The sequence below is a fragment of the Carassius gibelio genome, chromosome B22, assembly GCF_023724105.1.
Source record: "Carassius gibelio isolate Cgi1373 ecotype wild population from Czech Republic chromosome B22, carGib1.2-hapl.c, whole genome shotgun sequence".
Classification (NCBI taxonomy): domain Eukaryota; kingdom Metazoa; phylum Chordata; class Actinopteri; order Cypriniformes; family Cyprinidae; genus Carassius; species Carassius gibelio.
The window spans coordinates 10,569,246-10,589,416 of record NC_068417.1 but is presented as its reverse complement, the minus strand read 5'-3'; the positions used below and the strand labels follow the sequence as shown (position 1 = coordinate 10,589,416).

At 37.6% G+C, this 20,171-nt stretch overlaps 3 protein-coding genes across 8 annotated transcripts in view; 1 reads left to right on the top strand and 2 right to left on the bottom strand.

The window, feature by feature from the left end:
* The window catches only part of LOC127988172 (SLAM family member 5-like), a 177,353-nt gene extending 174,313 nt beyond the window's left edge, over nucleotides 1-3,040 (bottom strand). Inside the window, exons 1-4 of one of the 4 annotated variants that reach the window (XM_052590789.1) lie at nucleotides 2,531-3,040; nucleotides 1,124-1,444; nucleotides 751-1,050; nucleotides 366-666 (exon numbers count right to left, since the gene is read on the bottom strand). In XM_052590789.1, coding sequence (XP_052446749.1) covers nucleotides 509-666; nucleotides 751-1,050; nucleotides 1,124-1,444; nucleotides 2,531-2,579 — 828 coding nt within the window. In that variant the 5' untranslated portion in view covers nucleotides 2,580-3,040 and the 3' untranslated portion in view covers nucleotides 366-508. Of the gene's footprint in view, nucleotides 1-365; nucleotides 667-750; nucleotides 1,051-1,123; nucleotides 1,445-2,530 lie in introns of those variants that run through there. The other 3 variants (XM_052590792.1, XM_052590791.1, XM_052590790.1) reach the window with 3 other exon arrangements.
* Nucleotides 3,041-3,496: 456 nt separating this feature from the next.
* The window catches only part of zgc:171601 (SLAM family member 5), a 51,209-nt gene continuing 34,534 nt past the window's right edge, over nucleotides 3,497-20,171 (top strand). The window contains exons 1-7 of one of the 3 annotated variants that reach the window (XM_052590752.1): nucleotides 3,608-3,990; nucleotides 4,270-4,596; nucleotides 5,082-5,369; nucleotides 5,493-5,639; nucleotides 5,750-5,788; nucleotides 6,278-6,628; nucleotides 6,775-7,540. In XM_052590752.1, the coding sequence (XP_052446712.1) occupies nucleotides 3,948-3,990; nucleotides 4,270-4,596; nucleotides 5,082-5,369; nucleotides 5,493-5,639; nucleotides 5,750-5,788; nucleotides 6,278-6,628; nucleotides 6,775-6,857 (1,278 nt within the window). In that variant the 5' untranslated portion in view covers nucleotides 3,608-3,947 and the 3' untranslated portion in view covers nucleotides 6,858-7,540. Of the gene's footprint in view, nucleotides 3,991-4,269; nucleotides 4,597-5,081; nucleotides 5,370-5,492; nucleotides 5,640-5,749; nucleotides 5,789-6,277; nucleotides 6,629-6,774; nucleotides 7,541-20,171 lie in introns of those variants that run through there. The other 2 variants (XM_052590753.1, XM_052590750.1) reach the window with 2 other exon arrangements.
* LOC127988171 (uncharacterized) lies at nucleotides 8,513-13,910 on the bottom strand. Its single transcript, XM_052590788.1, has 4 exons — nucleotides 13,844-13,910; nucleotides 13,294-13,623; nucleotides 8,990-9,259; nucleotides 8,513-8,914 (listed from the first exon to the last, which is right to left on the bottom strand). The coding sequence occupies exons 1-4, from the start codon at nucleotides 13,890-13,892 to the stop codon at nucleotides 8,736-8,738; spliced, it is 828 nt and encodes a 275-aa protein (XP_052446748.1). The 5' UTR covers nucleotides 13,893-13,910; the 3' UTR covers nucleotides 8,513-8,735.

Below are 20,171 nucleotides of genomic sequence, written 5' to 3'. Positions count from 1 at the left end.
AAAGTAGGTTAAAGTAGGTTAACACATAGCAAGGCTTCAGTACATCAAAAGCAATCGACCTACCAGAAAATAGTTTTCTGAGGGTTGCTAAAAAGTAAACTTGGTTCTCAAACAAAGGTGTGTAAGGTGACACAAAAGAACCAGTAGCTCAATTTGGATACAACTTCGTTCTTTTTGAACATTGTGGGTAACAACAGTATTAAAGACAGAACGTTCTGCCACTAAAGGGCAAGTTCTTAAAAAAAAATGAACCAACTTCCTGTCAATGCTTTAATGCTGACATTCCACAGGTCTGCTACCTACCAGACCACAGACACAGAAGAAAGTGTTCAGTAAGCAGAAATGAAAGAAATACGTTTATTTTTTATTGCAGAAATGGATGATAAGTAAAAATAAAAATATGATTTCACGAGAATCAGAATTAGCTATGAGTTTTAAGCCATGTTGTGTTACAGAGAATTCATAGAACATAAAAACATAAACATAGGTTTATTCTTCTTATAGTAAGTCAGTTAAGGTCCGATAATGATATCAGAGCTCTTTCTTTCTGCTCAGCTCTTCTGGATCTGATGTCATAAACCAGAACAACAACAGTAGCCACGCCCACCAGAGCAGAGACAGCCAATCGGATCACAGCTTCAGTTGACTTACAACAGCAGACGCATTCTGAAGGGAAAAAGGAACTGAATAAATATCTGTATATATAATGATTGATGATTTGCTGCGGATGTGCTGATGGTTTGATGATACCTGAACATGGCTGACAGAGTTTGCTGATGTCCAGATGTGTGGTCTGGTTTGTGATGGGATTGTTGATCACACAGCTGTAGCTGTTTTTCTCCTGATATTCCACCTCCAGAGGTAGAGAGAGACTGATGCTGAGATCAGACACACTGATGCTGGACAATAAACTGTTTCCTTTGTACCAGGAGAGAGTCACATGACCCACATTCACCACTGAACACAACAGTACACATCTGGACACCGATGATCCTGACGGAGAAGGATTTTGAGGACAGTAACTGGTGATAACAGGAACGGGCAGATGAGCTGGAAAACATTAGAGAAACATAAAGAAACCAGAATAAATTGTTTGTGTCGGAGTCTGTGAGTTTCTACTCACCGATGACGGTGACATGGAAAGTTTTCTTTGACACTTGTTGTCCAATCATCTGTGCTTTATAAAGTCCGGAGTCTGTGCTTCTGATGTTTGTGATGGTCAGAGATCCAGTCTGATGATCCAGCTTCAGTCGGTCTCTGAATATGTTGTGAGTTTCAGAGATGACTTGGGATGATATGTTGAGTTTAGCGATACAGTAGTTTCCACTCATCCACATGATCAGATCATCCTCTTGTATTTTAGACACACCAGTCAGTAAGGTGACAGAATCGCCCTCCATCACTGACAACGTCTCGATTTCATCTGCCTCAACACCAATCACATCTGAAACACACAAGAGCACTTCTTTCTCAATCACTGAGTAAAGAGCCTTAGATGCTTTCTGTTGGTTCACTAGTTTCAGTTAACTTCAAAGTTCATTCTCAAACCACTTATCTATTTTAGCACTAAGAAAAAGCACAAAGCTGTGTATTAGTGGTACATCTCATATGTAAATGTTAACTAAACAATTGATTGATTTTCCAAAGTGTTTAGAGTGTTTCTTGAAATAGTAAGTCAAATCTGTCCCAAATGGTTTTCAAATGGTCACTGGAAAAGCACAGATTGGTATGACTGTCTAAAAAAAACTATTTCAATTTTATTATTAGTGGGATATGATCATTGTGAAATCAGACTACAGTTACTTTTTATTGTTACATGATTAAATATTATCATTATTTTATATTCTAAATTTGTATATATTAATAATATACGTTTTTTTTATTAATTTGTATTTTTATGTCAATATATATATGATTATCCTATCTAAATCAATGTGAGAAACAAGGTAGGTCAAAAGTAATATAGTAGTAATCAAAAATTAGTCTGTAATGTCATGATTACATCACTAATTATAATTTTTGTCATGTTATTTGGAATAAATAACAGTCTACAATTTATAATTCAGCATAAATGACAAAAAAAGACCTTTGGCTGTTTGTCAAAACTGCAGTCACACTGAACTCAGCCTCATTTCTCCATGTCAACTTCTAGTACAGTAATACAAAATTAATAGAAATAAGTCCAATGTGTTTTAAATTGATTACTCTGCAGTCTGAAAATTAAGTTGTTCTCTGTTTAGTAGACATAAAACACCATTAAAACGACAACAGGTTTACCAATAACCAGCACTACACTAATACAACAAGATGCATCTAAAGAGGGAAAAAAAAATCTCTTTCTTTTCAGTGAATTATTTGCTTACTATATTAGCTGTAGCATAGCATGATATTAGCTTGCTAAACAGGTTCATACATTTTCCCATCTGTAAGGTAATGTAAAATGTAAAATCAATTTCAACAGTAGGTTTTTACTCCACTATAAAACTGCAAGAGCTAAAAGGGCTAAGAAAAAGAGGACATTTTAACTTACCAACAAGATGCCAGAAGCACAAAACAAACAAAACAAGCCAGTGAAGCATGTTTATCAGCAGATTGCTGTGCTGTCTGAGAGAACATCACTCGAAATGTGACCAGGAGTGAATCCTCCTCTGTTTTACACCCTCCCACGGCGTGCAGATGCACTAACCCTGCATTTGCATTTGTTCTACTTAACCTACATAATTAACCATTGCTATAAAATACGTCTTCTCTTTATTATTTATGACAGCCAATCATGTTAAGGGTGCTGCTGATATTAAAACAAGTCAAACTTCTCAATATCTTACGTTACTAGTGTGCAAGCCGCAACCTACTAAAGTACGAGTTCTTGTAATGGTTCATTTGTTTCTCTATTAAATATGAAATGGTCATTGGCAAATAGATACCTAATTGTGAGTAGCATTAAATAAGTGTTGATAGACTAACTACTTTGTCTATTTTACTTTATCTAGTTTATTTGTATTAACAGGAAAAATGTGTGGTATACGTTACAAGGACAGGAAGAAGCCATTCAACCACATGCAACACACACACAAACACGAGCTATTCCGTCCACTCAACAAAACAAAACCACATTTAGATTAAAAAAAAAAGTCAGATACACTGCAGGTTTCATTTTGTCTTAGAAGCTGCTCACAGTTTATTAAACACACACACACACACTTGATCTGCTGCAGATCTTCTCTTGATCTGCTGCAACCATTTAGAACGTGATAATGAAAATTAAACCAACTAAGCAATAATACTTTTGTTCTCATTATAAAGTTTTCAAAATTACACCATAATGTTTAGATGAATATGTCAGGGTGATTTGGGGTTAATCTGATTTCAGTTTGACCTAGAATACAGTATGCACCCACAAGAAGTCATAGCTGTATCCCACAAGACAAGTGGTCATCAGGTGAACTGCAAGACACCTCCAGGACACACAAAACACACGTACACTTTACTACGTTGAAGTCAACACGTGTGGTGTAAAGTTAAATACTTTATTTTACAGTTATTTCAGCTGAATATCACGTGGTTACATGTATTTGGTAAAGTATAGGAAAAGATAGATAGTAGTGCTCCAAACTGTAGGTGGCGACGCGATCAATATCCTAGCTTCCTTCTGGATCTCACAGGACTAAAACTTCCTGGAGTTTATCGAAAATCTCACTTCCGATCTTCTCAACGCCAGGCTTCTCAGAAGAGAAATATCCAGTCGAGTATAATTCACAAATTAATCTCAATGGGTGTAAAAATAGCTCTACATAGCGGTGTAAGGTCGGTTACAACCAAAAATATTAGTCAGAAAATGGTGTTTTCGCTGTTAGCGCGGATGTATGAGCTAGCTAGTTAAAGGCTAAACACTCGTAACACTTACTAACTACACTCAACATCTTCATTAAATGTCATAACTCACGAAAATGAAAGCTCCTGTTTTACTTCTATTCCTTTTGCTCGCAAAAGGTGAGTATTTAGAAAGCTTCGAGACTTATGCTTTCGCTTTGTAGCTCTTTAAACTTCGCTTGAGGTTACGCCTTTTGTAATCGAGCTAAATGTGTCCATTTTATTGAGCGATATGCGTACGCGTAATATTTACATAATTTATCAACCTCAGTTACACATCTGCAGACTGCACTACCATTTCCCTCAAACAACTAACCTTTTGAACTTGATCAAATATGATTAGATGATAAACATTTGGATTTCCTCGAGTCTTTACAACAGTGCCTGTTTGTTTTCCAGGTGTGTTTACTGATATTGTGAAGTCAGTGATGGAGGGAGATTCTGTCACGCTTCACACTGATCTTACTGATTTACAGAAATATGAACGTATAGTGTGGGTATTTGGACTTGGCCACACTCGTATAGCTCAGATCAACACTGTAGTCAATAAGATCTCAGTATACAATGATGTTCTTGATGGGAAATCCAGAGACAGGCTGCAGCTGGATGATCTGACTGGATCTCTGACCATCACAGACACCAAAACTGAAGACTCTGGACTTTATGAACTGCAGACCATTGGTGGAAAAGAGGTCCCGCCAAAGACGTTCAGTGTTATAGTTTCTGGTGAGTATTTTGTAGTTGATTTCAGTGTGTTGCAACATTGAACCATATTAAGAATACTGTACGAGTCGGTCAGCAGGCCAAATGCAAAATTTGCCAAGTCACAGGTGGTTACTTTGGTAACTTTTCCATCTTTCTATCATCCAATATCCTCTTAGAGACAACACCAAGCTAAATGTACAGTGTCTGGTTTCTTTTGTAAAGGGTGAAATGAGACCACAGTCAAAGAGACAAAACTAGTGGAAATGTACATGTGGTGTTTAGAACTTTTACAATTGGATTTCTACTTTTTAATAATAATTATAATAGCAACATGTTTAATTTATATAATGCTTTTCCAAGCTCAAGGACGCTCATCATTGACATTGTTTTTTAGTACTAATATGGATTAGTCAGTGAGATGACATGGATGCTGGTAAATAGATTAGTGTGTAAAACTCAATTTTGGATTTTGGAATGTCTGTTTATTCTGATTTTTCCCTCTTCAGGTCCTCTGCCCATTCCTGTCATCACCAGAAACTCTTCTCAGTGTCCTTCATCTTCATCATATTGTTCAGTGGTGTGTTCAGTGGTGAATGTGGGTCATGTGACTCTCTCCTGGTACAAAGGAAACAGTTTATTGTCCAGCATCAGTGTGTCTGATCTCAGCATCAGTCTCTCTCTACCTCTGGAGGTGGAATATCAGGAGAAAAACAGCTACAGCTGTGTGATCAACAATCCCATCAGAAACCAGACCACACATCTGGACATCAGCAAACTCTGTCAGCCATGTTCAGGTACAGCAGAGCTGATTTAAGTGGATGTCGGTGCTGATATAAACTGATTTGTTCAGTTCTCTAATTTTTCAGCTTGCACATCAAAGGTTTTATTTGTTAACTCTCTGATCTACTGTTTTATAGTGGATGCATCAAGTTTAAACCCAGAAGATGGCTTACCGTTAAGTCACATGGTGGTGATCTGTGTTAGTGTTGTAATTATTGTACTAGTCTTGGCTGCAGTTGTGATACTCCGTGTCTACTGGAAATACAGGAACACAAATCAACCAGGCAAGTTTACTAAAAGTTAATAGAGCAGTATGAGCTTTATTGTGCATGTAATTTTTTACCACATTTATGTAATTGATTTACTTAATTAAGTCTGTGGTTTGTTTAAACAGGCCAGACCCCTAAACAAGAATACACTGAGATGAACAATGGTAAGACACTGTATAACTGCATCCAGTAGTGAAATGGCAAAAATATATCATATCCATGTTGGTTTTATAAAGACTACTATGTAGTAAAAACTCGTTGGCCCTAATAGCCTTAATATGAGCAAAAACTTCTCAAGCTTATTTAAAACAAATAAACAGTCAGAAGAAAGATATAATCACAAGCAACTGAACAAATAAACACAATTGAATGTTACAAATAAAATAAACAGAAATTTAAATTCTAATCACCTAGAAATTATAATACTCAAATGTAAAATACAGTACCATATGAATGAAATATACATAATTTTTATTAAAGCTAAAAAGTTATTCAGACAAAAGCAGTGAGGTTAGGCTGCTGTCACTTTAAGACCTAACTCACAGGTCTAATATACTGACATCTGGTTTTCACCCTTCTCTGTCATCAAATGCCATTACAAAGAAACAGTGCTGTAGTTAATAAAAATAATTTACTCTGTCTTGGTTCTCCAGGTGATGGTTTGGCTGAGACAGATGAACTGAAGACAGTATCAGTGAGGGTGGGAGAGACGGTGACTCTAAACACTGGCGTTACTGCAATAAAAAGTTTTGATGTGCTGCAGTGGAGGTTTGGAGAATTAAACACAGACAGCACAAACCCATTCATTGCCTTTGCCAGGCTGAATGAACAAAACAATTTCGATGCTACTGGTCATGATGAGACATTCAGAAACAGAGTCCAGATGGATCAACAGAACGGATATCTCACAATTAATGACATCAGACTCACAGACTTTGGGATTTATAAACTAAATATGTCCAGGAATGGGAGAAATGTGATTTCCAAGACATTTATCGTCCGAGGTGAGCAGCTCAAATCATTTAGTCAAATAAAGATCCTTCAACACTGAACAAGTTAGACTTTCTGAAACGACCAAATAATTCATGCAAAATTAACCAAATCTGAGTTATAATTTTTTGATTCAGATAATCTTGTTTTGTTTTTACAGATTCCTCAGAAAATGGAGGGAATGTGCCAGAGGAGACAATGACGTTAATGAATGGAGAGATTACTGCAAACACTCATCTATAGTGACTGTTGCATTATCCTTTACTTTTCATTTTTATAAAACTTCTCTACTTACTGAGCCATAAAGTATCATAACAAATGGTTTTGACTAACTTTACATTTACTTTTTTTGTTGGTTATTTTACTGTTGAAGGAATATTTTGCTATCAACTGAGATCTCGCCAGTTATTGCAGATATTTCTGTTCTATACATTGCATGTATGTTACATTGGTGCCAATTCTACAGTTTTGATCAGTGTTAATGAACAAACATTTTTGAAGGTTTTCCTCCCTCTAGTGGACAATCTAAAGGATGTGAGTTTGTAAACAGTTTTATAATGTAAGTGAAACGCTGCAGTTTTGGTCTTGAAGCTCATTTCAGCCTCATCAAGGACAAAATATGATTTTTAAAAAAAGTTATTTAATAATAATAATAATAAACTTAAGTGTCCTATAAATTCTGGGTAAACCTCTGACCGTTATATACAATGAAAACAGAGATTTGCTGTAAAATCTGTACATTTTAACGTTACATGGTGAGGTAATTTACAGTAGCCTACAGTTAGCTTATTAATAGGATTTTACTGATTTATTTTTTTAAAAGAGACAAAATTCGACAAAAATAGTTGAACTTGAACTTTGACCTAGAGGTGGCATATACTTTTAAAACAATAATTTACTGTGTGCTTGCGCCACCTTCAATAAAATATTTTGACACATTTGACAAACTCTTGTGAGAGTGGTCCATGTACGTTTTGATACCCTGATAGCACCCAATGTTACAGAGAAGTCTGTTTAACATTAGATCCCCGCAGTTGCAAAGACTAAAGTCTCAAATCCAAAGAGATATTCTTTATTAAAGTAAAGACTGCTAAAACGTCTGTGAGATAGAGAGAGAGAAGAGCGACCGATTCATTATTTGTGTCTGTCACATGAATCTGTTCTCCTTTCAGGCTTGAGCTGATGGTAAAACTAAGGACATTATTAACTGTATTTACATTTATTTTGAAAGAGGAAGCGATAATGGAAAGGGGTGTTACATTTCCTACAAGTGCTTGTGCTGTTCAGCCAATCACAATGCACTGGGTCAGTTGGCCAATCAGAGCAGACTGTGCTTGTCAGAAAGAGGGACTTTGTAGAAAACAATGCATTTGAGAGAGGCGGGGCATAGAGGACCTACAATAATGTACAGTATTTGAATAATTTTGTTTTTTTAACATTAAGGCATGTCAACATATTCTGTTACCCCAAATTCACAAAATAATGATCTTTAAAAAAAAAAAAATGTTTTACATGACCCCTTTAACTTTAAAACTTTAAAAAAATCTATAAAAAGTGAAAGCCTAATCTAGGACCTGCCCTGTACAGTTTTAACTCTTATTTTGTTAAAACATAACTGATTTGGTTGTCCAATTGGCTTATGATCGACAACGAGGAAAACGAATTCAGAAGTCATTTATCCATTTTCTACCTATGAACCAAAACCTTTTTGCACACAAAAAAATCAAACTAATAAAGGTGCAGTAACAGTTTTCTCGTCTCTGCTTATTTCCTTTCATGTAATGTACATTGATCCCCAATATAAATTTAAATATAGGCCCAATTTTATGAATTTTTGTATTTTATATACTGTAGTTTGCATTTAATTTACAATATATATATATATATATATATTTTTTTATTAAAAAATCTTCCACCTGCAGAAAATAATATGTTTGCCAGTAAGTTAGCCAAGAAGGAAGATATCAGTCATATCAGTGTCCTAGAAAGATATTTTTAAACAAACATAGACTATCCTAAATTATAAACAATACACTTCCTTCTTTGTAACCATTTTTAAAAATCTGAAAAAAAAGGTAAAAAAAAAAAAAAAGAGTTTGAGATGATTGTTTTAATAGTGAATCAGTGTAGGGCTGAAGTTGATGTAGGAGTTGTTTTTGTATGAGGATGTTTTTTCTTTTCAGCTTTTCCGGATGTGATTTCAAAACCCAGAACAACAACAGTAGCCACACCCACCAGAGCAGAGATGACCAATTGGATCACAGCTTTAGTAGTGTCACAACAGCAGACACATTCAGAGTCTGAGGAGATAAAACAACAATAAACATACAAAACAACTGATGCTGCCGACTTAGATCAATAAACACTAATGTTACCTGAATGTATCTGACAGAGTTCACCAGTGTCCAGATGCGTGGTCTGGTTACAGATGTGATTGTTGACCACACAGCTGTAGCTGTTGTTATCCTGATAGTCAACCTCCAGATGTAAAGAGACGCTGCTGCTGAGATCAGACACACTGATGCTGGACAATAAACTGTTTCCTTTGTACCAGGAGAGAGTCACATGACTCACATTCACCACTGAACAAGATGAAGATGAAGATGAAGAACAGTCTCTGCTAATGATAGGGACAGGCAGACGAGCTACAAAAGATTAGAAATGTTTACATTACATTAAAAAGATGACTAATGGCTTTATTCCTAACTAAAAAAAAGACTGTAGCTTTGAATGTCGTAAGGAAGTATTCATGAACACCTCGCTATTAAAGGAATAGTTCACCCCAAAAAATAGATGTAGATGTTTTTGTTCATGGAAACAGGTATGGATATATTTTGCCTTACACCACTTCCTCAGCCGTGGACCGTGGTGGACGAAGTACACAAATCAAGTCCTTGAGTAAAAGTACAGATACGTATAATAAAATATTACTCCAGTAAAAGTAAAAGTACTCATTTTTCCATTTTACTTAAGTGAAAGTACAAAAGTACTCAATTTTTTATGTACTTAAGTAAAAAGGTACTGAAAGATAGATGTTTTTTTTATAGGCTAATTAAATTTTTATTAGCACATTTTTTTTATATAATCCTACTGCTCAAAACACCACTGGCCAAATGGGTTTGCATCTCTTCCCCTCTTTGATAATTACTGTATTTACCATGTTCTGAACATCACATCCTTTCTTTTCTCCCCAGATGTAATCTATATATATATCTATATATATATATAGGTGGTTGAATAAAAATATTTGGACATTATTTATAAAAATTACCTCAAGTTAGCACCAGCAAGCTTGTTAGCTAGACAGTTAGCATCAGATACAATATTTACTTATTTTCAGTACTGTTATGAATAACGTCCTTAATAACAATGGATGAAAAGTTTAGAGCCCTACTGATGATTAAGTCTAGAGTGTGTCCACCTTTGTGTGGGTCCAAGTACATGCTGAATCGACAGGTTAAAAAGTCCAAGCCTCAAGTCCAAATATTCCTTTATCACCAATTAACTGTTTGACAAAAACTTCCTGCTTCGATGTCCAGATCTGAATTTAAAAAAATCTCAAACATGCTCCGATGTCCCGATCTCAATCAACCGAGTCGCGACCATTCTCCGAAGTGGCGATCTGAATCTACCGAGTCGCGAACAGGTTCCGAAGTTCCGATCTGAATCAACCGAGTCGCGAACAGGCTCCGAAGTGCCGATCTGAATCAACCGAGTCGCGAACATGCTCCGAAGTGCCGATCTGAATCAACCGAGTCGCGAACAGGCTCCGAAGTGCCGATCTGAATCAACCGAGTCGCGAACAGGCTCCGAAGTGCCGATCAGAATCAACCGAGTCGCGAACATGCTCCGAAGTGCCGATCTGAATCAACCGAGTCGCGAACATGCTCCGAAGTCCCGATCTGAATCAACCGAGTCGCGAACATGCTCCGAAGTGCCGATCTGAATCAACCGAGTCGCGAACAGGCTCCGAAGTCCCGATCTGAATCAACCGAGTCGCGAACAGGCACCGAAGTCCCGATCTGAATCAACCGAGTCGCGAACATGCTCCGAAGTCCCGATCTGAATCAACCGAGTCGCGAACAGAATCCGAAGTACCGATGTGAATCAACCGAGTCGCGAACATGCTCCGAATTGCCGATCTGAAAACTTCGACCAAAGAATGTAAAAAATAACTCAATTTCTCTAATAACTCTAATTACTCTACAAATCTATGAAAGACTCAGATCACGTATCTAAAAATAAATCGCTATAGTAAAAGAGAAATAATAAGAGGAGTGAAGTTTACTATCTTTCTGCTGTGTTTGGTCCTCACGCTCCACGGCGTATCTCCGCCCCTCACATGCCGTTTACAGCGCTAAATTAATCATCTTTGCCAATTATTATACATTTACTTCATTGTCAGCTTCAGGTACTTCATTTATTATTGTTCAATGAACTGTTTAAAACAAAAAAAGGTTGTATTTCAGTAATAATTCTAAATTATCAAAATAAAATATATAAAATAATGGTTTCTATTTTAATATCCTTTAAAATATAATCTATTTGCTGTATTTTCAGCATCATTCCTCCAGTCTTCAGTGTCACATGATCTTTCGAAATCATGAAAATATGATGATTTATTATTAGAACTATTAATAGTTGTGCTACCAAATATTATTTTGGAATCTGTGATACTTTTTTCAGGATTCTTTGATGAATAAAAAGTTAAAATTAAATAAATAATCTTGAGTAAAAGTACAGATACGTATAATAAATTATTACACCAGTAAAAGTAAAAGTACTCCTTTTTCAATTTTACTCAAGTGAAAGTAGAAAAGTTTTTATGTACTTAAGTAAAAAAGTACTGAAAGATAGATGTTTGCAATTTTATATAGGCTAATTTAATTTTATATTAGCACTTTTTTTTTATAATCCTACTGCTCAAAATACCTGGGATTTTTTCCAAAATATCCACTATATGGAGTCAAGATATATTTTTGTTGCTGATATGGACTTGTGTTTTAAAGTGTTTTAAAGTTTGTGGTTTTACAGAACATCACAGTTATATATGACATGATAATAAGGCCTGAAGTTAGGAAGAACATTTTAAGGAAAATATAATTATATTTTCATAATGATTTTTTTCCTTCTCAAACCTTGTCTGTGGTGTAAAAATACCCCTGGACAAACGGGGTCCATTTCTTCCCCTCTTTGATAATTACTAGTTACCATGTTCTGAACATCCTTTCTTTTGTCCCTAGATGTAATCTATATTCATATATATATAGGTGGTTGAATAAAAATATTTGGACATTATTTATAAAAATTACCTCAAGTTAGCACCAGCAAGCTTGTTAGCTAGACATTTAGCATCAGCTACAATATTTAATTATTTTCAGTACTGTTATGAATAAACATTCATGTCTGTCTAACGTTACTCGTCTAGTTAATCCAAACAATATACATATGTATAACGTTGATACACAATATAAAAACAGACGTAGTAGCATTTTAATAAAACTGTTAATATTACGGTAGGGGGGAATTTGGACATGCATGAATTATTTTATTTAATCTATGTTAGTTTAAGGTTATTTTATTTTATAACCTAAAACACAGAGACGCTGATTGATGTGTCTGCATCGTTTGCACTGGAGCATTAAAACAGATCACTCTTTACAGCGGATTTAGTTTCCAAACAACTGACAATTTTGACCTAAATATGATTTTCAGTTACAATAATTAATCCTAAATTTTGACATTAATAACTTACTTTTAGCAACATCAGACGCACGCGCGCTCACAAGGTCTCCCGGTTCTTACTTCTGGTGACTCGCACTAAACGGTTCATTTGAATCAGTGAGTGGTCGACTCCAGAACAGCTGCAATCGGATCATTCTAATTCGTAAACGAATCGTTTGGTGCGATTCGCGATCCGATTAAAGTTTATTTTGAAAAGACTCGTTCATGGTGAATCAGACACCGCTTCTGCGTGTCAGAGCACGTGATATATTATAGGGAGTAACGATATGTTTAATGAAATGTAGTGAAGTTAAAAGTACGATCTTATGATTTGGAATGTAGTGAAGTAAAAATTACTCAAAATAAAACTACTCCAGTAAAGTACAGATACTTGAAAAATGTATTTAAGTATTTAATGTATGTATTTAATGCTACTCCGTTACTATCCAGTGTCCACCACTGGCCATGGATGAAAGTCCAAACAGCTGATGATAAAAAAATAATAATAAAAATACAGTATATTTGTCAAAAAAAATCAAAAAATCCATCAATGTGACTTTTTAGCATTGAACCATTTCTTCTGGCAACAATATAAATCCATAATCCATAATAACACTCATTCTGACAGCACCCATTCACTGCTGAGAATCCACTGGTGAGCAAATGATGGATTGTGTAATTTTCCCAAATCTGTTCCCATGAAGAAACAACCTCATAAATGAGGTCAGTAAAATGAGAGTCAGTAAATGTTTCACTGATTTTCATTTCTGGGTGAACTAATAACTATTCCTTTAAATGACTACTTGAAACATTATAATTGATAACTATAATATTTGTATGCCATATACTGTTATAATTTATAGCTTATGTTGAGCAGATGCTTTTATGACAACAGAGAAATGTATAAATGAGTGCCAGCTGGATCTGTGTCTTCAGTCTGTAGTTCTTAACTCACCATAAACTGTGACATTGAATGTTTTTCTTATCATCTTATTTCCAATGATCTGTGCTTTATAAATGCCAGAGTGGTCCGTTGTGATGTTCCTTACAGTGAGAGATCCAGTCTGGGGGTCCAACTCCAATCTGTCCTTGAATCCTCTGGTACTTTCAGAAACTGAGATGATTTGGGCTGATCTGTTGACTTCAGCCATGGGAGAGTCTTCAGCTCCGAATCTCCACAGAATCAGATCATCTTTTGTTATTTCAACATCAGTCTGTAGAGTGACTGAATCTCCCTCCATCACTGACACTGACTTCACTTCATCCGTCTCAACACCAAACGCACCTAAAGAACAGACAGCAATGGTTACTCATTCAGTAAGTGACCCCCTGTTGGTTTAGCCTTTTCAATTGTTTACTTATCCGATTGGTAAATCATTTAAATTTACATAATATATCTATTAAAATAGCCATTATAATGTATAAACATGATTAGAGTTTGTGTAAACAGTTAGTACCTAACAATGGAAATCCTTAGCTGATTTCAACAATAGCTTTTCACTTACCAATAAGACAGAACAAAGACAAACTGAACAAAACAAACGCATGGACCATTTTTAAGTCGCTCACCCAACAGTCAATAACTCAAAACACACTCAAAGTGACCAGTCGCTGCATGTGAATCCTCCTCTAGCAGGATGTGACACCTTAGTCTGCACAAACGAGCTGCGGTCGCAGTGTTTGTTGGAGTCACAACATGTGTTAACATGTGTTTTATTATATGAATCATGTAACTTCTTACTGGCGGAAGCCTTCTTTAACACAGGCAGTTAATATGGTATTGTTTGCTGTATCACATGTTTTTAAAGGTGAACTGAAGTAAAAAAAAAAAAAAAAAAAATGTTAATGTAAAATATGTTTCTAGCACATTAGTTTTGTTAAATTTACTCTATTATTTCATTGTAAAACCGTTTTGTTTGATGTGGAGTTCAGTCTATGATATTCATGTCAGCCGAAGAAAAGAAACCCTTCACCCACAAACTTCATGTGTTAACTCTCGTGCACAAGCTTTTTGTCCACCCAACAAATGAAACCACATTTTGTTCCAGATAAATAAATGAGACCACAACAGGTTTCACTTTGACTCACACATTGAGTGAATCACATACATGTTTCTTTCTGCATGAAAAACATACACTCTCAGTGGGTCAGTTTTAGAACGCTTAAAAAACATTTAAATAAAGTTCCATTGAGTTTAATTGCACTGTTAGCAAACTGCATTATTATACCTTTGGTTTTAAGACAATATGACAATGTTATTTGAAAATGTTGATGATTATTGTGCTGACTTGGTTTCTTTGCATCCACATAGAATAGTAGGCCTACTTAAAATCCCCAGAGTGTGAGAGAACAGAATAGAACTCCATTGTGGACTTCCAGCAAGTAATTATTAAAGCAAAACATGAAATGTATTTGATTTGATATACTCTCAGGTGCTGTTGATCAAGTGATTTTAATTTTTTTTATTTTATTTTATATATTTTTGTGCACTGCTTGTTGTTTCAAGTGAGCTCAAGACATGCTATTGCCATTCTTGCGATTCTGTACTCTGATCGCGCTCTCTAGAGAACCCAGCTAACACAAATACCTGAATGTTATATAAGTACAAACAGGGGCGGTTTCTTCATTTGGGCGACGCACCACCAAAGTGTGAAAGGAGGGATTTCTTTCTATCACATTCAGCCACCGGCGGCGCCAGGGGGGGTCTTGGGGGGTCTCAAGACCCTGCCAAAAAATGCTTTGACCCCCCATTTGACCCCCCAGCCTCTTCCTGATTAAAAAAATATATATATTCGGGATAAAGATCCAAAAATGTTTCTCTTCAAACTACGCAGAACAATAATAAATAATTATTTCGATATTTATTCGTACACTGAAACGAGAACCGTTTCTGTCGGACGCGTCCGATTCGAGAACCGATGAGCTGATGATAACTGCGCATGCGTGATTCAGCGTGAAGCAGACTGACACAGAGCGCATTTGAACCGACCTGATTCTTTTGGTGGTTGATTCTGAACTGATTCTGTGCTAATGTTATAAGCGCGGGTAAACCAAAGGCTTGAATGAAGGGCAATCATCGCCAACGACGGCATTACATCGAGCGCAAAAGAACCGGTGAACCATTTTTTTTTCAACTGGTTTATTTGATCGAATTGTCCGAAAGAACCGGTTCACTTGAGCACCTGCTCCTTTGCCCCTTAAGTGCCCTTTTGTCAAAGCAAAATTTCAATTTTTTTTTGTAATAACATAAACATTTGTGAATGCCTGCCCACGCCCAATCATAATATTAGTACAATTTATTAATAATAATTTAGCCGTAAATAAAATGACCAGCATGATGACAGTTCACCTGACTACGACCTCATCCAACCGGGAAGATTCCTCATGCTGCACGCGCATTTTTTAATTGCTAGAGGATATTTTCAACATCGTGGCAGCTGGTAAGTGGTGTTTCATTCTCAGCGAAGTGATTTTGATGTTTATTTACTTATTATTATTTTACAAGAACGATGTGATGTGAGAACATGCAGATACGTTGTTTATATTGCTGTGTGTAGCCTGTAGTGTAGAAGTAACACAAGCGTGCTGTTTGAGGGAGAACAGTTTCACAGGCATCGAGGGGTCTGGTCTTTTTTATGTTATTTGAATAAACTTTTATTATATTACAGTACTTATTTATTTTTAACACGTAAAAATAATTATCACAACACTGGTAAGGCTTATTCAGATTTTCTCATTCTCTGAATTATCATTATAGAAATAAAAACAATTCAGAAATTAATTAAAATATAATTATATTTTAAATGTGATGCAAATATTTTTTCTACAATAGCAACAGTGTTTACAACAGCAAGACCACTTTAGCCTGTAAACTCAATAATATCTATCTGGAAATAAATGTAAAAATATCAATGTCAATAAAAATGCATAATATACCTGACATGAAAGTGCAGTGTGCAGGATATGAATAACAAATGTAGCCTGTCATTTGTTTACATTGCAAAGGTGTTTTTGTTGTTTAGTAGCAGTAATATGCAGTTATTAGCCATGTCCACTGTATTTTTTGTTGGTTTTCATGAGACCCCCCTTGAAAAGACCAGGACCCCCCATTGCCCCCCCAATCAAAATTGTCTGGAGCCGCCACTGCATTCAGCCACAGTGTAATTCTAACTGGCACTGTTCTAGACCAGCAGTTCCCAATCCCAGTCCTTAATGCCCTTTGAATGGAACATAAACACTCGTTTCGAACCAAAATCGTCGCGAACGATATCGTCTATTTATTGTAAGCGCACGTTCTTCAGTCGCTTTAAATTCTCGAGCTCGTCACAGCAGGATGGATTTTTACTGGGTGTCAAAGATCGAAAATCGAAAGTGAAAGCATCCGAAGTCGGGCTTATAATATTGAAAAAGAGAAACTCCTGTTCACAAAATTTAAATCACAAATAATACTCGGCCTATTGATGGAAAAGAACGGGTTGAATGTTAATCATTTTTGTTTCCATATTACTAGGATTAAATTTAATCAGCATGCACTGATTAATGGCATGTTGTAAAATAATAATAATAATAATAATAACAATAATAATAATAATAATAGAATAATAAAAAATACAAAAATCTGTGCTCGTGTGACGAACTGAGAATGTTAGTTGCAAAAGAGCGACAAGTGGGAATGAGTCTGGAGCCCTGAATTGCCCAGCTCTCTGTCAATGATCTAGTACCTACGGATTACGGAAGTTCTAAGCGTCCATGCATTCTAATTTTTTTCCTTTTTGTTTTCTCATTATAACGACTTAATTTTATCGTTATCTCGACATAACGAGAGTCAAGAAAACAAGAAGGAAAAAAATTATAATGCATGGCCGCTTAGAACTTCCGTAAGTACCCCCTCAGCAGCACCTGTTAAAAATTACGTGGCACCGTTCCTAGTGACAAGTCATACAGCCAAGTATGGTAACCAATACTCAGAATTCGTGCTCTGCATTTAACCCATCCAAAGTGCACACATACAGAGCAATGAACACACACACACACACACACACACACACCCGGAGCAGTTTTCATCATTTATGCTGCGGCGACCGGGGAGCATTTGGGGGTTCAGTGCCTTGCTCAAGGGCTCCTGAGTCGATATGATATACTCCAATGATCGAGATGAAGGCGGAGCGATTCGACTAATCAGATGAAAGCAGCGTTTCAGCCCTGCCCACAAGTGCGAACCATAGTGCAAAGCCATAACCAATTTGTAAACCCCAAAACAGCAAAATGAGAAATCGAGCCAAAAACTAATTTTCCGTTTGTTAAACTAAATGGAACAACGAATAAACAAGTCATTTCTCAATTTCTCGTTATTGAATTCATGTTCTCTCACTTGAATCCCCTTTTTTAATTGAAAACGGATTTGGAATGGACGGAACCCTGATCGAAAATTGTGACGGTGGATTAAGGAAAGTCTGGAAGCAGATGCGAGTTAACAGATTTAATGAGCTGAGAGTAATACAAAGACACAAATAAACAAAGAGGCTGAGAAGACGACACTCTGTGGTGGTGGTGAGGAATCCGGATGATGACGGTGAGTAGGCAGCAGGAGAGGATGGCACAGGAACTGTTGGGAATTGAGCCGAAGGTAAGTGTCCGTGGCTGAGTAGACGTGCGGAGAGTGGATGAGGTTCTGGGGAAACCACAGACATCCAACACAGACAACACTTAAGCCAACGAACAGGGTAACCACATCGAACATGAAACAATGATCTCACAAACACAAGATGTGAGACAAGCCAATATATAGTTGATGAGTAATAAATGGCAGCTGTTGCTGATGACAATTAATGGAGACGCCCACAAGCTAATCAGTGCAGACTCGAAACACACAGATTTCACCACAAAGTGCAAACACCCTGAGAACACGATTTACCAACCATGACAGTACCCCCCCCCACCCCCCCCCTCTAAGAACTCCTCCTGGAGTTTCCAGAAGGGCCTACCTGCTGATTGTAGTCATCAATAAGGGAGTGATCCAATATGTCCCTAGCAGGTACCCAACTCCTCTCCTCTGGACCGCAACCTTCCCAGTCCACCAGATACTGGAATCCTCGTCCCCTCCGCCTCGAGTCCAGAATACGATTAACCGAATATGTCGGTTCCCCATCTACAAGACGCGGCGGCGGGGGAACCGGAGTAGGCGGATTAATAAGTGCATAAAACACGGGTTTAATTTTGGACACATGAAAGGCGGGGTGTATCCTCTTGTACGCAGGAGGTAGTTTGAGGCAGACTGTCACCGGACTAATGATCTTTGTGATAGTGAACAGGCCGATAAATTTGGGAGCTAATTTATTAGAAACGGAACGCAGAGGAATGTTACTAGTAGAAAGCCAAACCTTTTGACCCATGGCATAAACGGGAGGCTTTGACCGGTGGCGATCGGCCTTGGCCTTAGTGCGCTCCCTCACCCGGAGCAGAGTCTCGTGGGCTCTGGTCCAGGTGCGGTGGCACCTCTGGACAAACGCGTGAGTGCAGGGGACCGCGACTTCAGATTCCAGACTGGGAAAGGCTGGTGGCTGGTACCCTACACTACACTGAAATGGAGAGAGGCCTGTAGCTGACACTGGCCACGAATTGTGGGCGTACTCCACCATAGAGTGTTGTTGACTCCATGAAGAAGGATTCTTGGAGACCAAACATCGCAACATCCTCTCTAAATCTTGGTTGGCTCGCTCAGATTGTCCGTTGCTTTGGGGATGATAACCCGAAGACAAGCTAACCGACACTCCTAACAATTTGCAAAACTCTTTCCAAAATTTGGATATAAACTGAGATCCCCTGTCTGAAACCACGTCTACCGGGAGGCCATGAAGCTGAAAGACATGATCTAGAACAGTGACCGCTGTCTCCTTGGCTGTCGGTAATTTGGGCAAGGGAATTAAATGTGCCGGCTTCGAGAACAGGTCCACTACGGTCAAAACGACCGTCATGCCATTAGAGGGCGGGAGGGCGGTAACAAAATCTAGAGCAATGTGGGACCAGGGTCTCAAAGGGACAGACAGTGGTTATAGAAGCCCATCATGAGGTCAGTTAGATGACTTACCACTGGCACAAACGGAGCAAGCCAAAACAAAAATCGCGGACGTTGCGAGTCATACGTGGCCACCAGAATCGTTGTCTAACCAACCCATTAGTTCTACTTATCCCTGGGTGACAAGCAGCATTAGAACAATGACCCCACTGGACAACTTCGGACCTTAACTCCTCCGGCACAATTAAACGGTTCGGTGGACAACCGGACGGAGGCATTACCCCTTCTAAGGCCGTCTTGATCTTTGACTCGACCTCCCATACGAGTGCTGAGACCACTAATTTCTCAGGTAAAATACACTTGGGAGTCACAGGACGGGCGGAGGGATCAAAAAGACGAGACAAAGAGTCGGGTTTGACATTTTTGGAACCCGGGCGATACGATAAGGTAAATTCAAAATGACCAAAAAAAAGTGCCCACCGAGCCTGCCTGGAATTAAGTCTCTTGGCAGTTCTAATGTACTGTAAATTCTTATGATCAGTCCAAACAACAAATTGAACCCCTGAACCCTCCAACCAGTGACTCCATTCCTCCAATGCTAATTTGACCGCCAACAACTCTCTATTGCCAACGTCATAATTACGTTCGGCAGGAGATAGTCGATGTGAGAAAAACGCGCAAGGATGTTCCTTATCGTCCGAAGCAGCACGTTGGGACAACACTGCTCCTACCCCCACCTCTGGCGCGTCGACCTCCACCACAAACTGCCGTGTGGGATCAGGGGCCACAAGGATGGGAGCCAAAATGAAGCGGTTCTT